This window comes from Gadus morhua, chromosome 3 (genome assembly GCF_902167405.1).
Source record: "Gadus morhua chromosome 3, gadMor3.0, whole genome shotgun sequence".
Lineage (NCBI taxonomy): Eukaryota > Metazoa > Chordata > Actinopteri > Gadiformes > Gadidae > Gadus > Gadus morhua.
This window is the reverse complement of record NC_044050.1, coordinates 2,431,621-2,449,349: the sequence shown is the minus strand read 5'-3', so window position 1 is coordinate 2,449,349 and position 17,729 is coordinate 2,431,621. Positions and strand designations below refer to the sequence as shown.

The 17,729-nt window shown below is 43.8% G+C and overlaps 1 protein-coding gene across 4 annotated transcripts in view; it reads right to left on the bottom strand.

Annotated features, from left to right (window-relative positions):
- kdm2aa (lysine (K)-specific demethylase 2Aa) overlaps positions 1 to 17,729 on the bottom strand; it is an 82,008-nt gene that overhangs the window by 49,536 nt on the left and 14,743 nt on the right. For 3 of the 4 annotated variants that reach the window (XM_030351363.1, XM_030351362.1, XM_030351361.1), the window contains 7 exons: positions 12,942 to 13,048; positions 12,690 to 12,783; positions 12,165 to 12,318; positions 11,464 to 11,579; positions 10,935 to 11,384; positions 9,262 to 9,339; positions 9,000 to 9,127 (listed from right to left, as the gene is read on the bottom strand). In XM_030351363.1, the coding sequence (XP_030207223.1) occupies positions 9,000 to 9,127; positions 9,262 to 9,339; positions 10,935 to 11,384; positions 11,464 to 11,579; positions 12,165 to 12,318; positions 12,690 to 12,783; positions 12,942 to 13,048 (1,127 nt within the window). The remainder of the gene's footprint in view (positions 1 to 8,999; positions 9,128 to 9,261; positions 9,340 to 10,934; positions 11,385 to 11,463; positions 11,580 to 12,164; positions 12,319 to 12,689; positions 12,784 to 12,941; positions 13,049 to 17,729) is intronic. The other variant, XM_030351364.1, reaches the window with a different exon arrangement.

Below are 17,729 nucleotides of genomic sequence, written 5' to 3'. Positions count from 1 at the left end.
TTTATTCTCGTTTTTCCTCGAGCAGTCTCCAACTTCTTTTTTGTTGCTGCCTTTTCAGTTTCTGTCTTTCTTTTTCTTGCCTTTTTAAAAGGATGAACCGGGGCAACTAACGGTGGCAGTGGTAACTTCAGTTGTTTCTCTTCCATTGTGTAAACGTTGTAGGCTCACTAGTCCACTGTCATGAACTACTATGACAACAACGCTTTCTTTGCCCTCCGTGAACGCGCTCAGGCCGGCTCAGGCTCGTACACAGAGGGGAGAGAACGCGCAGGCTTGTGATTGGTTCTTTAGATTCGGGTACAGTGTCTCCGATTGGTAAGCATTTTAACAGGTTTATAGCAGATACAGAATTCGTTTTTTTTTCGCTTCTTTTTCATTGCCCATAAGTTAATTATCGCCGTCAGGATGTAAAAACCAATTTCAACAACATATTAAAAAGTGCATATTACTGGATCCCGTACAATATGCCTTTAACATACCGTGATATATACCGTTACCGTCTATACCTCAAATCATACCGTGACATACATTTTAGTCTACACCGTACACCCCTACAACCCGGTATCACGCGATTTCGTGCTCATGCGCACAAACGTTAATCTGTGCGCATCGTTTCCCAGATCACGATTTTCCGACTTTTTTAGTGCTGCACAGAACGAAATGTAAACCAATGCATTCTGAATTTGAGCGTTCTCCGACAATTAACGTTGTTTTTGAGGAGGTCTGCTTACATATCAGAAATGTTGACATATATATAACTAGATAATAATATATACAGATATATAATTAGAGGGTGCACTGTACTATACTGTACGAGAGGAACTTCCGTAAAGTTGGAAATAAATTGGCCCATTCTGAGTTTGCGGTTCAATAGATCATCAGTGAAACATCGTTGCGACACAATTGAAACCTCTAGTTAAATGTAGTAACCTAGAGCAGGGGTTCTCAAACTATATGGGGCCGGGGACCCCCCCATAGGGCAGAAATTATTTCAAGGACCCCCTCATGACCGCAACACAAATGTAATCATATAGGCTCAAGTCTATTTTTGCTGTTAGATGCTTTTGAACTCTTTTATGCTTCAATCGTTCAGTGCTAATACCACAATAGTGTTCAGACCTGCAAACTCCTCAGAGGAAAAAAGGTGACAGTGTCACGGGGGGATTTTTTTAACCCGGTTTTGGGTATTTAAACCCGCATTCAGCGCAGATTTCATGTGTTCACAATGGCATGCCCTTTTGGTGAGAGAACTGCTGATATCGGAGAGCAAATTATACGTGCAATCCACCGGGAGCAATTGATAAGACCACGGCTCGACATCTTGGCATATCAGATGACTTTTTGCTGGAGTGGAGAGATAGGCCTATAGATTCTCGCGCAAATCTTTAATATATTTAAATAGCCTAACATAGCCAACTCTACCAATCGAGGACCTGGCCTCAGTTCACTCCAGACTATTTGCGTAGCCCTCCGTTTTTTGCAAATGGTAGTTTTATCTAGGCTATAATGTTGGAGATGCTGAGCACATCTCAGTCCTTTCAGATGACCCGTCCAAGATTTATATCGGCCTCCTATCATACAAAGAGCAATATTGTCTGAGTACTATGCCGAGAGTCACTTACAACACAAAGTATAAAATAGTCCTAACGGACTTGCATCCACTGGAGAATGTTTAATTGTTACACGCACTCAGGGCTGTAGTGCGTGTTAAGGATAACTCAAGCATCATTCCAGAAAACCTTGCACCACTCCTGAATATCAACCATCTCATTCCAGTTAGCACTGCTGAGTGTGAGAGGGGGTTCAGCTTAATGAACATCATAGTGTGCCCCCTGAGATGCAGTCTGCACTTGGTCACAGTATCGTCCTTGATGTTTATTCAACTGAATGGCCCACCACTCAGCCACCACAAAGTTCAATCCAACACGTATGTGAAGTCCTGGCTGGTGAAGCACAGGGGAGCCATGAACTCCAGAACACGCCCCTGCAAGGCAGGACCTGACGTGGAGGACAAGGAGGCCCTCTGGGTACTACTACTGTGAAAAGCATGCATACTAATACACACACATACACACATGCCATAGATAGATAGTTCTTAATCTACACATACTTTTCTTTACTGTTGAAATTTGAATAACTTGAATAAACTACAAACACATTCATTGACTGTCATTGATTGATTTAATATGACTTTAATTGATAACATAATGGAATATAGCCAGGCTAGCCTTACAGAGTCGCAACACTTTCCGTTGCGTTGCGTTGTGTCGAGGTCGGTCTGATCAAAAAATTCATAGTTTACCCACCTCTAATTTGACCACTACAGCCCTGCACGCACTAATCCATCTTGATCTGTGAAGTTGATGAATTGTCACTTTTAGGTTTTCTACCAGTGACCAAAAAAAGAAACATTTGAAATAATATGCGCAGTGGCAAGCACATGGTTTGCATGTGTTACTTCGAAGGCAAAAAATATATAAAATACAAGAAAACACAAAAACCTACATTCAACCAGTGGGGTATGGCCCCTGACTCTGAGGAGGTAGGTACCTCCTGGTACCCCCTTCATGCCAGGGCGCCCTGAATTTATGTTTATTAACAGCTCCTCCACCGGGGTCAAGACAATTTGAGGGCCAGATCCAGTCTGCCGACTGTCGGCCTTTATACGATTGGCTTAAAAAAATGGTTTATTTAATTTTATACCAATACGATGGTGGGAAAAGCTTATGCCCTGTTTACACCAACCCGATAGTGGGCCCCGATGGTGCCCGATGGCTAAATCAGCAGCTATCGTTATAACATCGGCAAATAGCGTGGTTGCATCGGGAAACACCGTTACTCTTCCCGGGAACATCGTTAGACAACGGGAAGAAACGGGAAGAAATGCTCAATGATCTGGCAACATCGGGCAACATCGGCAAAGAACAAACATGTTTGTTAATTTTGGGTCTATCGGGGTAGAATCGGTTACCAGGTGTTGCTATGGGCTAATCGGCTATAATCTGGAATAGAACGGGAGTATAACGTAAGACATCGCAAATCGTTCGGGAATTTTCCTGGGCTATATTCGTTAATCTTCCGCGCTTTATCGTGTTTTATCGTCTTTATATCGGCAACCTCAACACACGAAAGACCCTCGAGAACCCTAGACAAATAACGATTGTGAGTGACCAGATTGTGTTAAGGAAGGCCCTCAATCTGCCACTTGGGTATAAATAGGGGGTGATGGATGGATGTCCTACTTTTATAATTACAGGTTACTTCGCCCATTTAGGACCGGCGTTCTATTATTATAAAATCGCTATTGTAATATAAATAAATATATAAATAAATATCCGTCTAAACCAGTCTCCCCTTTGCCTTCTCCCGAAATGACGCCAAACGCGTCATTTGACATGTTTGGCGTCATTCGACGTGTTTGGCGTCATTCGAAATGACGTCAAATGACTCCAAACGCACTTCGGGTGTCTTCCCTGGCATAAATCGTTATGTTATCGTTATAACATCGGGTATGTGTAAATGCTACCCCGATAAATTGACCCGATCATACATTTTTAGCCCGGTCCATCGGCCATTAGCGGAATTTAGCGGGATGGTGTAAACGGGGCATTACCAGTTTGTATCATTTTTATACTTGATCCGCTGACCGCTTAGAAGCCATCGGAGTACATATTTTTTTAGAAGAAAGGGGTTATGTGGTAGGATCTTTAAGAATGCTTAACTGGGATATTTATATATTCATGGCTCAAATATTAAGGATCATGCTTAAAGCATGATCCTTAATATACATATACATATATATATATATATATATATATATATATATATATATATATATATATATATATATATATATAGTTACACGTCAAAAGCAGCTTTTGACGTGTAACTAACGCATTTACGCGGTCAGCGATCCGCTGCCAGGCTTTGGTTCTCCGGGTTGCAGAGGCTTTAGCGTTCCCTTTTCTTGTGATAATGTCCTTCTCCTCGTCATAGCTCTCCAGGAGAACCTGAAGTTCCATTTCATTGAAATAAGCGGCCCGTTTCGCCATTTCGATCAGGGTTTCCATGATCCATACATCACGTCTTTTAGGTTTGGCGTGGACGCCCACAACCCTGTGTTAACCAACACCGAGTTGATTGAATTAATGCATAACCGCTGCTGTGGAACCGAAAACTCTGGGTTAGTCGGCACAGGGTAAATCAACATAGAGTTCAGTGCTAACTCAGTGTTTGTTAAACCTCCGTTCGTGGAACACCCCTCGGGACGAGTGTTTCGCAAGCTCGCTTGCGTTGTTTGGCACGCATGCGCAGTAGCCAGGCGACCGTCTCAGACAATGGCGAGCTCAGTTGGCGCTGTGTGCTTTAAGAAAGATTCTTAAGCAAGTGCTGAGATTCCGATTGGCCCAGAGAAATGTCAATTATAAGAATGATCCAATAATTGTTCGCAATTCTGGACCCCCCCCCCCCCCCCCCCCCCGGCGATTGTCGCCGAAAAGCGACAAGTTTGCAGCTTTGAGTGTTAAATAAGCATTTTATTGTATTTTGGCATAACTTTACAATATGTGAATAGATTTAACTTTTTTATAAATGTGTATAAAAATTTCACACACACACACACACACACACACACACACACACGGCAACATTGCCCAATGTTGTCACAATGGACATGGGACAACGGCAGAGGACATGTTTATTTCCAAATGTCTGCAAGGATTGGTTTAAAAGAGAGATAGTAAAGTGGTGCAAAACAGTTAAATTATTCACCCACGTAAACACGTTACCTACTGTTACCAATGGTCCATCGTAACCAATCGCCTGCTCGGCATGCCATGCATATATGGATGAAGCTTTGAAGGGGACCCAAAACACAGCTTTGGCAACGCTGTTGAACGCTGATTGGCTGTCATCACGCGTTTGCTGCCGAAAAGTTGAAATATTTCAACTCGAGCAGCATTTGACGCGCCGCAAAATACGTGAACTCGCCTGCAGCGCGGGCACGGGCGTGCTGCGCTGCAAATCAAATATTGCCGCGCTGCAAATCAAATTTTGCTGCCGGTTTTCTCGGCAGCAAGTGGTCCGGCAGCAAACCCGCAACGCGTCTCTACATTCACTTTGAATGGGATCGTGGTGCGCGGCATCTTTTTGCATCTTTTGATGTGAACGCAGGGCAGACTCGAGCATGCGTTGACAGGTTGACGCGATGTTAACAGAGTTACTATTGGCCGAAAATTAAAGCAGGGGGAGGGCTGAACACAATGCGCCTGTTTAATTGGCTTTTATTTAGTTATTTAGGTGCGAGATGTGTATGGGGGTAGATTTGTGTCTTGTTTATGCAATCAAACAGAATAGGTTTGAGAGCAAAACTTTCCACATTGCAATCCAAAAAATTGATTTGAGAGCAAAACTATCGACACTGCAATCAAAACATTTTTTAGTGCAAGTAAAAAAACAAATTATTAATGGGAACCCAAAAGTTTTGTTTGCAAATCCAAAAGTTTTGTTTGCGAATCCAAAAGCTTTGCTTGCGAATCTAAAAGGTTTGCATGCGAATCCAAAAGCTTTGCTTGCTGTTGAGCTGAATCTCGTGGGCGGGACCAACGCTGAAAGATGTAAGACACGTCTCTATTGGCCAGTCTCGGTCGGAGTGACAGCTTGGCAACATCCACAGTTAGTAACGAGAGAGGGAGTTTTGAAGTCCATGATGAAAATCAATGCGCAGGTATGTCTTCCGTCATAGTAATGGCAAGAATGTTATGTTTGAACTGGTGCATGTAGATTGCTTTTGTTTAACTATCTGTGGATGTTGTAATGGGTTAAAAAGTACACATTATTTTGTAGCAGCCTGTAGCTGCTAGCTTAGCTCAATTACCTAGTCATAGGTACGTTACGTGCCCAGGCTGACTATTAGCCGGCATGATGTTGTGCAACTAGCTACTAGTTAACAGGACTATTTGTGTTCAACGATCTCTCGTTACTAACTGTGGATGTTGCCAAACTGTCACTCCGATCGAGACTGGCCAATAGAGACGTGTCTTACATCTTTCGGCGTAGGTCCCGCCCACGAGATTAAGCTCAACAGCAAGCAAAGCTTTTGGATTCGCAAGCAAAACGTTTGGATTCGCAAGCAAAACTTTTGGATTCGCAAACAAAACTTATGGATTTGCAAACAAAATCTATTTTTTGATTGCAGTGTGGAAAGTTTTGCTCTCAAACCTATTCGGTTTGATTGCATAATAAAGACACAAATCTACCTCCATAGATGTGAAGGTAAAGCATGAGGGAGTTTGACGTAATGTAAAAGCCGAATGTTCATTGGTTTAACGTTACGCCGACAGGAGTAATGACGACCGGCCCAACATTTTTTCCATAAATACCGGTATGTTTATGTTGTAACAACAAGCTCTTCACGGACCCCCTGGCAACGCGCCGCGGACCCCCGGGGGTCTGGGGACCCCACTTTGAGAACCGAGGACCTAGATAACCAGCTACCACATTGTTTTCATCAAAACAAGCCATCTTTACCGAACGGTGAATTGCATCGACTTCTATGAGCTGTCGGCTTTCAGCCACGAGCTTAGGGATCGTCTGCAAAGTGCAAACCTGAAAACGACCACAATGGTAAAATTTCAATAGCGTCGCCATTATTGACTCTAGAGCCACAAAACTTGTTCCATAGAGGTATGGCCTCTTTATGGTCCTACTACAACCTTTAGTTTTGAAAAATATAATCTCTTTATTTTTGAGGATTTTTTATTTAGCAACAATTTCAATAGCGTTGCCGTTATTGACTCTAGAGCCCCAAAACTCGTTCCATATAGCATGGCCTCTTTATGGTCCTACTACAACCTTTAGTTTTGAAAAATATATCTCTTCTTATTTTTGAGGATTTTTTATTTAGGAACAATTTCAATAGCATTGCCATTATTGACTAGCCTGGCTCCGCCCGCCTAAGTACTTCCGCTCAATATTAAAGTCCCTTCAGTACTACGTCTGGGTCTGTAGTATGTTGTATGTGGGTTTTCTCCGTCCAAATTGTGTGCGTCCAATCAGCGAACAGAGGGAGAGGCTGAGAACAATGACGTTAAAGTCAGCTCTCGTTGACTGACATCTTCAAGCACGGTGTTTGGTTTGTTTACAGCCTGCGCGCAACGTGATTCCCGGCCAATTGTTAGCGATTGGTTATGGCAGATCAAGAGTGGCACTGGGGAGATCCAATAGTTTTAAACTTCCACAGACACCCGCCTTCAGGTGAGTTAACGTCAGTCAATTGAGTGGGTCCAGAGAGTTTGGTAGGACCAGGCTAATTATTGACTCTAGGGCCCCAAAACGTTTTCCATACAGGCATGGGCTCTTTATGGTCTTACTCCAACCTTTAGTTTTGAAAAATATACCTCTAATTATTTTTAAGGAATTTATTTTTAGAAAAAATGTTAATTAATTTTTTAGCAACAATTTCAGTAGCGTCGGACTCCAGAGCCCCAAAACTTGTTCAATAGAGGCATGTGCCGTGTTCCAATATCCATACCATCTGTACTTCCTAGCCTTAGTTTGAGTATGTAGGACGTTCCAATTCAGATCAGGCGAAAATGAGTGTACTGAAAGGACCCGGATGGTGTACTCAAACTGTCAAATCGCGAAGTGTGGATCGATGTACACTTTTCGTACTCAACGCCAGCCAACTTAGCTACGTAGCGGATAAGGGCAGAGCCAGGCTGAGCCAAAGTCGGCGCATTTTCCACATAGCCTGCATTAATAGTCAGTTTGTAGTTTTTATAGCTTTTATAGCTTTTTTTGCGGGGGGAGGAGCCGCGGCGGCAGTCGTGATCGTAATTTCCGGTTAGTGCACCACGGAGTATTCGATTTGGAACAACACTGACATCTGAAAATTATCGCACTTAGCGAGTACGGATAGTGTACTACATTTAAGGGTGCACTCACACTAGGCCATCTGGCCGTGGCCGTTTTCACACCAAACCGTGCTCAAATCTGCCAGTGTGAGTGTGGCCAGTCTGGCCAGGCCAACTTGGCCACTAGGGAGAGGTGTGCTGCTACGGTACGGGCCGCAACGGTAAAGATGGTAATGAGCCGACACGCGCACACGCACACGCACGCAACCTGAGCTGGATGACGTATAGTCCATGCGACGACCATGGACATAATAAAGGCGACGAGCCTTCTTTCCCATTAAACGGTAGACATGGCGTCAAGCGGTTCAACTGTTGGTTCACGATGGTCCCATAGAGAAGTCGAGTGTCTGTTAGCCATTTGGGCAGTTGGGCTCCAAATAAGCAACAGACTCAGCAAAGTGCGAACTGTGTTCTCTGTGTTGATGTCCATTGTTGTTAAAACTCTGACTGGCGGCAGACTTTATTAGGGTCCATGCAGCGGACAATTGGTGATGACGTGTTACGACGTGATGACGTATGTACAAGAGCCTACCGTGGCCAGGCCACAGTTGCGATGGCCAACGGCCACGGCCAGATGGCCTAGTGTGAGTGCAGGCCAGAGAACAATGGGGCCAGTTGAGCACGGTTAGGTGTGAAAACGGCCAACGGCCACGGCCAGATGGCCTAGTGTGAGTGCACTGTGTGAGTGTACTCAGTATGGACATTGGAACACGGCAATGGCCTCATTATGGTCCTACTACAACCTTTGTGATGGGGAGAGGGGATGGAGTGGGAAGATGCATTGGTTAGAGGCACAGACCTTTTCGATTGATGTAGTATTTGTGTTATGTGATTTTACTGTATAGGGTGGTTTATATATAATATATTTTTTGAGAAATAAATATAAATAATTGTTTTAAAGATTATACTTGTATTATATTCAATATCTCCATATTTACCCTGCTTATCAATGTGCACAAATGTACTGTATGTACACCCTTATTGTGCCGGCAGACACATAGAAACCTCCCGGCAGGGTGCGCTTTGCGAGCACCATTTCACCTCCGCTGCTGCAACTCCATCCTAGGGGAAACACTGCACTCTCACCTGACGCGCCGGCGTCTCAGCACCGACATGGAGGAGGCAGGCTTCTGGGGACGTGGCAGCACAGGGGTGTTGGCCAGCTTGGGGCGCGGTGGGGGCAGTGGTGGAGGGGGAGGCTGGTACCACGAAGGCTGAGGGGAAGACAGGGGTCATCTTTAATCAAATACTAAAATGAAAGCTCAAAGATGAATAAAACAAAGGATTGATTCATGGGAAAGTTGTTATTATGAAAAAAGACACTGATTGGCTACATCTGAACACTCACCCTCTTTGGCCATGTGATGATTGGTTTGCCAGTGTAGGAAAGTTTTGGGTTGTCATTGGCATGCTCCTTAAGAAGGGCCTTTGGTGGAGCACATGGAACAAAAGACACACATGAAACTGAATATCAAACTACAAATTACCGTGCCTTTACACCAACAGCCCGAGCGCAGCATGAAAACATACAAAGTCAATGGTTGCCAACTTTTTGCGTGTAATTCAAGTTAATCTGCTGGAACAATGCAGATTTGTCATTCACTCAATTGAAACCATTTGATCTTTCCTGTGAATTTTGCTTGATGCTGAGTCAATCGTGCGAGCCAAGTTTGCGGTTCAAGTGAGCAACCTCGCCCGAGTAATGAGAGTAGACTATCCGCTTCGCTTTTGGTGTGAACGCATTAGGGCCCGACCGATTTATCGGCCTGCCGATTTAATCGGCCGATTATAGCCTTTTTGAAAATAATCGGCATCGGCCAAAAAGACACCGATTACAACCGTTTTTTTTTGTTTTTTTTTAATGTTATTGCGCTTAGTATCCTGCAAATTGCGCTCCTACTCGCCTTGCTAACTAACAACTTTAGCTGGAGTAAAAAAGAGGAGATTGAATTTTACCGTACAACATGAAAGCACGCTCGCTCAAGCAGCTGCTCGCTCACCTCACCAATGTACACAAGACGCGTTGTTTGAGCATGTTGTGCCTGTTTTTCTTTAGGTCCCAGGCCATGTTAATTTGTTATACTGTAGACCCTAACGGTGAGACCATACTGCTCAGCACGCACGTGTTGGTCACTGCTCACGAGCGCAGCACATTGGGAGTTAGTTATTTATTTTACATTACACTCATTTTTTACTGTAAATGTATTCTAAAACACTCAAAGGTTCTGCATTCAATTCACATATTCGTCAAGTGTTTAAAGTATATTTAAGGTATCAAAAACTACGTTTTATATGCTTTTTTTTTTCTTTTTTCTCTTTTTATTCGGCCGATTAAATCGTAATCGTAATTTTTCTCTGAAAATAATCGGCATCGGCACTCAAAAATCAATATCGGTCGGGCCCTAGAACGCATGTTTAGAGGAGTCTCGGTATGGTTGTCCTTTGGTTTTACTCGACAACGTTCATCCGATCTACACAACAATTGGCGGGTGTTTGCTGAGAACCCGAGAAAGTGCAATGTCGAGTGTGAGGTTGTTTGTTTGGGCAATACCGGAGGCCAATCAGTGAGGCCGTCTGAACAAGCTTGATTTTTACATTTTCAATGAAAAATGCAGGGGGGAAAGAAGGGAATCCCATATTTTTTCATACCGCAGTATGAATTACAGCACGGCATTGATAACCTTGTTTTAGTTCACGCCGGCTCCTACATTTCAAGCATGGAGACTATGAAAAAGGCTTTACATGTTCAGACCAAAGAAAAGTGGGCTTTCTCAAAAATCATGTTTTTGAGAAAATGTTGCAGACAGTCAGAGAGAGAGAGAGACCGACAGACAGAGCAGAAAGGGCTTGAGATCTTGAAGCGAAAAATAACATCTCCCTCTGTGCTCTCTTCCTCCCCCAGAGTGTTTCACTCACACACCTGTGCCAGAGCCATCTACCATGTGATTGACAGCCAAGACGGAATCCCCAAACCATGAGGGATCTTCAAGGCCAATATCTTTATTTCAGTGTAGCGCTCACCTTGATGTGTGTGAGTAGGGCGGGCGCATTGTGTATGCCTGCGGGGACACACTTCTTGTTGGACGGCAGGGCTTCCAGCTTGCCAAGTAGGTTCCACATCCCCTCCAGCTCGAACGGGGCCATGTGAACTTTGCCCACTGGTGGCTTGGAAGAGGAGCCGTCTGCATCTCCATCACTACTGCCACCCTCGCCCATATCGTCTACGTCTCCGCTGTCGGGGTCTGCCGGAGACGGCTTCTTCAGGCCTGTAGAGCAGAGCGTGACATCAGAAAGGTTTTCCCCAGAACTGGGAGAGAATAAGAAGCTACATGTGGGCCACCCACCGATGCCCAGCGAGTGCTTCTGGAACTCAGGCGTGAGGTAGGAGGTGCCGGTGAGGCTGAAGACGTAGCGCTCCAGGGCATACCAGCACATCTCAAAGTAGAACGGGTAGCGGAACTTGGCGGGCACCTGAAGGGTGCATCAGAGAAGGAATGAACCGATGCTCAATACGGGGAACAAAACCAATGACAGCAGCCTGGAGACTCACCCGCGTGCGGTCCTCAATGCTGGAGATGTGCAGCTGCATTGGAACGTTAAAGCTGTGGAGGAAGTTGCCGCCAAACACCAGGGTGTCCACGGGCGTGTACACGGCATGGATCCAGCCTGGTCAACACACACATTGCTTTGAGGCCTAAGAATAGATAAACTCCTACATCCTTACATGTCTTTCCTATTGACTGGGATGTGACCCAGGCAAGAAACATTTCTGAGAAGGTGTTTCCAATTGAGGCGAGGTAGTAGCCTGGCTATTCCCAGACCACATTGGTGTGGGGAAACTGCTGTCATTTTCGTCAGCTCAAGAGGCGTGATCATCGGGCCTAGTTCAACTGACTCTGCACACAATTGGCTGCTTGCCGCCGCTTTCCTGTCGTCATTGTGTTAAACCAGTAAATAGCGGGCCAGGGGTGGGAGAAGCCAGCTTGTTGATTTGCTCCCGCAAAAACATATCGGAAGCAGGAAGAAATGTTTTGCTCTTCTCCAGACCCTTCTGCAGGGCGATTCAAATCGCCGGCAGAATGGGCGGGGCTGTCCAGTCAAATGAGGTAGTAGATTCTATTATTTTTGTCACTTGGACAGCTTAAAATGTTTCAGAGAGGCATTGAATGCATGAGCAATAGAAGATCATTTTATTCCAAATATTGGACATGTGCGGTAATTAAATCCATGATTCAGTGATGAAGGGGTTACCTGAAGGAATGATGAAGGTGTACCCCTGCTTCAGCTCAATCCTCTGACAGTCAGAAGCACGGTCTCCCAGGAAGACATCGCCCTGTTTCCCTGACAACACCCAGTTCTCATAGAGCTCCAGGTTCTGAGGGGTGGGGGGAATCAGCCAGAACACCTGGTGGGATGGAGAAACACTGCGTTAAGGACATATGACATATGAATAAGGAAGCCTTCTCTAAATCCTGTTGAATGGTCAACTTTAAAAACACTGTTGAGGAATGATTGAAGTGGGCTTCTCTCAGTCCTGTTGAACGATCAACTTTAAAAACACTGTTAAGAAATGATTTAGGTGGCCTTCTCTCAATCCTGTTGAGTGGTCAACTTTAAAAACACTGCATTAAGGACATGATTAGGTTGACTTCTCACATTCCTGTTGAATCGTCAACTTTAAAATTGGCAAACTTCAACAGCTGCTTTATTGTTAACTTTTTAGTTTTGTCGTAATTAAAAAGTATGGCAATTCATATGATTTGTAATGATACATACCTTGCATCCTCTCAGTATATGGTACCAAACTGATGTTCCTCCGAAGTCAATGTGGAAGTCTGTGTAACAGCCCTGCACACTCATCAGGCAGTACCTGAGCAGGCGGACATCAGATAGAAACACTCAGAGAAATCCCAAACATTCCATTTTAAAGCATCTCCACTGCAGCTAAAAAAAACACAAAATTAACTTAAATCTAAAATGTAATAATAGTTTGGTTTTGCACAGGCCATTTGCTGGGAGCAGCCGTACTTCTGGACTTTGGGGTACTGCATGTCAGTGATGGAGTTGGTGGAGTCCCTCTGTCTCTCCTTCAGGTGACGGGGCCACATGTTGTCCACCCAGTCAATCATATCCACCTAAAGAACGCCGCACGCAACACACATGCAGAACATACAGCCACACACCAAGACACACACGGACGGCATTTGAACCTTCGCTTAATAGGCTCTAGACTGTGGACAAATCAGAGATAGTACCCATATATAAGGGCTTTGACTCCGAACTTCCTAATTTGAATATAATTTGAATATCAAGAAATAAATCAAATTTCGAAGGAATATTAGGCAGCCCTTAATATTCGAACCTGTTATGGGCAGGCCAAGAGGGAGAGACGTCGGAGAACCTGACGCAGTCTATTCATAATATTGTAATGACCACGGAAGAGGCAGTGACTGAACAGGGGTTGACACTAACGGTTGCCCGCTTGCCCGGGGCAAGTTAAAAAAATGTTTGGGCAAGTTGAGATTTTTTCTGGTTGCCCGAACGGGCAAGTGGATTTTGGGTGGATGTTAATATAAAAGCTATTTATTCAAATGTTTTTAGAAACTGCAGAACAACCTTTTGTTCCTCAAAACCACACAAAATATAAGTATTTGCAATTGATCAGCGCGCTGTCTTCTCTTCTCTCGGAAAGCGAGTTAACAGACACGCATCGCTTCAGTGCGAATATAGCCCCGCCTTCTGTCACTCACTCGCATTGCGGTCTCTGGCAGTGATTCGCTAAAGGTTAGCCAACACAGCTAGCATCTCAAGTGCAGCACCTCCGCGAACGGTTTAGGTAGAAGTTAAATGGAGTAGTGATGGAGGAGTGCAGTTTGGAAGTACTTTGGATTGAGGCAAATTATCAAGGAAAGTCAAGGACACGGTTTTGGGTTTCATAACTGCACATGCACACAGCAATAGCGATCTTTTTCACGAAATTGGACCCTCACAAACTACTGTATATATTACATGAAGATGAGCCTCCACTTATTCCAACAGTCCAAACCACATCATTCTGTGACTAAACTCGCAAATAACAACTTAAGAAGAAACGTCCCCGTTTCTTTTAACAACCAAAAATTACCTTTGTGATTTTTGTCCACAAAGTTGATTCTGATCGAATAAAACCACCATAAACAGATTATCCAGTATCTGGGCCAAATTTTGCAACTTAACATGGTGTTTTCAATCAATGAATAAGAGAAGGATTCTTAGGAAATAGGTAAATTGCCTTCAATCAGAAAACATATTCTTCAGCGCAATCTAGTGGCCATATATTTATTTGCGAGTGTTTGGCTTGGTGCATTCGATTGCCCTGAACTCTAAATAGAGGTGTCAAGTGTCAATATTGTAAGATACCTACCTTTATTTGTGTCTCATAGTAAGACGGCGCTCCCAACTGATAACGACCAACTGATACTGATAATTATTTCAGGTGGAAATGTTATCTTCCACTTATGCTGTGTTCCATGGCTTTATTCACTTTAACCAAGTATTATCCCCATTGAATATTTCACTTGCACAACAATCTTTCTTTTGGCCCAAAGATGACATTATCGCCCTTGCAGTTGTGGAGATATAATGTATTTACTTTGGGTATGTTCTTTCCTGAAAATTTTTTTCCCCTGATATAAAAAATGGCATAGAATATCGATCTTTTTCCAGGAATAGTGTTGAAGTTAGAAAATCCAGTATCGTGACTGGCAACCCTACTAGAAACGCGATTGTGATTATTCAGTTAGAGCTACAAGAAACTTGAAAGTTAAAAAGACATATCTTTGCTACTACCTCTGACATTTAGTTATGTACATTTGCATAAAATCATGCAGGTCTACATATAACTTGGCGATAGCTTTAATAGGTTGGAACAGTGGACTGAAATCACTTCATGGCACGATGTGACCGCTCGATGAATAACTAAACAAAGAGAAGTTTGTTATTTTTTAAATACAACATGTGTGGAAGCTAACATTCAGCTTCAGTCTGAGCTAGGATGATTTTTCTGAGCCCCCCAAAAAACAGGCCGGGTGCCTGGCATTGGGGGGGCCCGTTCAAGATTCTGATTATAATTTGGGCAAGTGAACATTACATTCGGGCAAGTTGAACCTGACCTGTACTTGCCCGATGGGCAAGTGCTTTATAAACCTTAGTGTCAACCCCTGCTGAAGTATTGATTAGACAGCGATTTATTAGAAACCTAATAAACCGTTGGAACACGCAAGACCGGTAACCATAGCAACGCCGGTAAACAAACCTCGCAAAACCCAATCCAGGGCTGAATCCGAATACTCATACTTATAGCATGCATTTTGTAGTACGCCACAAATATAGCGCGTCTGAATGCTCAGTACGCATTGTGTAATACGGAAAACGTTAAAGAATGCGTACTACCGCCACAGTATACAACGGTAGGTCACTATGCTATCCCACAATGCAACCGGAGTCTGGTAACGAACGAAGAAGAGATGGCTGACCCGACACTACCAACAGCGGCTTAGAAAGACGTCGTAGAAAGCGGCGAAAAAAGGAGACATTAAAAAAGTAAAGTAAGTAATTAACTAAAAAGAGAAATTTTTAATTTAATAGCAACGATGACAAGACGGATAACAGGTAACTTATCAAGGTAATTTTGCCGGCATCTGAGGGGAGATTACGTCATCTCCAAACTAACCGGTGGAGTTTCAGAGGCGTTCTACGCATAGCTGTAGACCGTACTACACTGTCAAGTGTAGAATTTCCTAATCCAATGAAAATCGCCGGCAGGGATGCATTTCTCAAATTACACTGGGCGGAACTATTTTGTCCCGCCCACGGACGCTCTGGCATCTACGGATACGAATACTCGCGTTCTTTATCATTTTATTTGTGAGGAAATTTTTCACGGATATGCAACTTCTGATACATTAGTTCAAATTTGGGTTTACAAATGCACACCTTTTGGGCAGGTTCTCAGATTATGAAACACGGGTGTGCGAATGTGTTTTGCACCAACTGCGCTGCAATAATTGTAGCAAAAGGATTTGTGCACCTGTAACACAGATTTGCGTACTCGTAGACCCTATTTTGTGTTTACAATTGTATAAAAAATATTTACGACTACAAATGTACTGTTACACATTTGTGACTTTAGAGTACACATGCAAAATAAATATATACGACTTCAAATTTACTGTGACTTTAGTGTACGCATTCAAATTCTGCAGTTACAGGTGCTAAAGACTTTTGCTACAATAATACTTTATATATCTTGTCGCGTTTTGCCACCTGCAGAGAAAAGGAAAATGGAGCCGCAACAGAAGTCCAAACAGTGACTCCAAGTGGCTGGAAATGAATGATGAACGCACTGAAATGTGCGCTCATGAGAGCTCTGCACCACACACACACTGGAGAACTGTGTAACATCAGCTCATACAACCCAGTCGCCAAGAAAAAACGTTGACGGTGTACGTTTCCATGAACACTGGATACGTAGCATTTCAACGTAAAAAATAGCGTGTTATACCTACAGTATCCACGCGTGCCGCTGTGGAGGCGGGTTTCGGGGTTTGGGTTTCACGGCTTTCGCGGCAAATTGTGGACACCATTGTTTAGAGGGGGGGGGGGGGGAGGTAGACTGTTGTTGACCGGGGGGGGGGGGGGGGGGGGGGGGGGGAGACACGTTTATTGAGGGGGACGACGACGACACGATTGTAGGGGGGGGGGGGGGGGGGCACACGTTTGTTGAGGGGGAGGGGGGAGACACGTTTGTAGGGGGGGGGGGGCATGCTCGACAACGAGAGTTGGTTTTTATTGAACGCTCGACAACGAGAGTTGGTTTTTATTGAACGAGACTTCAACACGGAACAGCTGCACGAAACGATGGTCACGTCACTCTCGGTGACGGTGTCGACAACAATGAACACACTAACAATGTTAATAGAACAACACACAACCACATCACATCCCGAACCCATTAACCCCACTTAATCCTAACAAAAAAACAAGTTAACAAAAGCCCCTTTTGTCAACTGACAACCCCAATTCCCAGAATCCCCCGCGGCTCCGGAACACGGCGTAGCCTATAATAATCTTTATTATCTGAATGGGAAATGCAATATTTTAGGAGAGATACACCATTAAACGCGTTTCTAATGACATTTCTAGCGAGAAATGTACATTTTCCTTACATAATCTTCAGTCAGTGAATGTGTATGATCTTTATTCATCTTTATTATCTGAATGGGAAATGCAATATTTTAGGACCGATTCACCGTTAAACGTGTTTTTAATAACATTTCTAGCGAGAAATATACTTTTTACTTGCATAATCTTCAGTCAGTGATTGTGTCTGATCTTTAGTTTTATAGTTATTAGGATTTGATCGGCTCGCTCGCATGTTTCAACGACGTCAGGTTGTTAGGAATAGGGACGCTGCTTTCGCTAAACTAGCAGCTCACGTGCTTCCTGCGTTTGCGTTATTAAACTGTTACTTTATGTAACTTTTAATGATATCATCTTGTTAGAAACACGTATATCTGAGAGCCAACCCAGTCGCCAAAAGCATACGTTGACAGTGTACGTTTCGTGAACACTGGATTACGTCGCATTTCAACATAAAATAGCGTGTTATACACTAGGCCTGCAGCGGATTCGAATTGTATCCGAATCCGTTCGGTTCGTTTGCCACAGTTCGGAGCATTCTGGAGATCCGCGGATTTCGGTTTCATGAAGGCATTGCCTTATGTAGCGTATTTTGCCTACTGTAGCCTACGTCCGATACCAAAGGGTGTTTAGGAC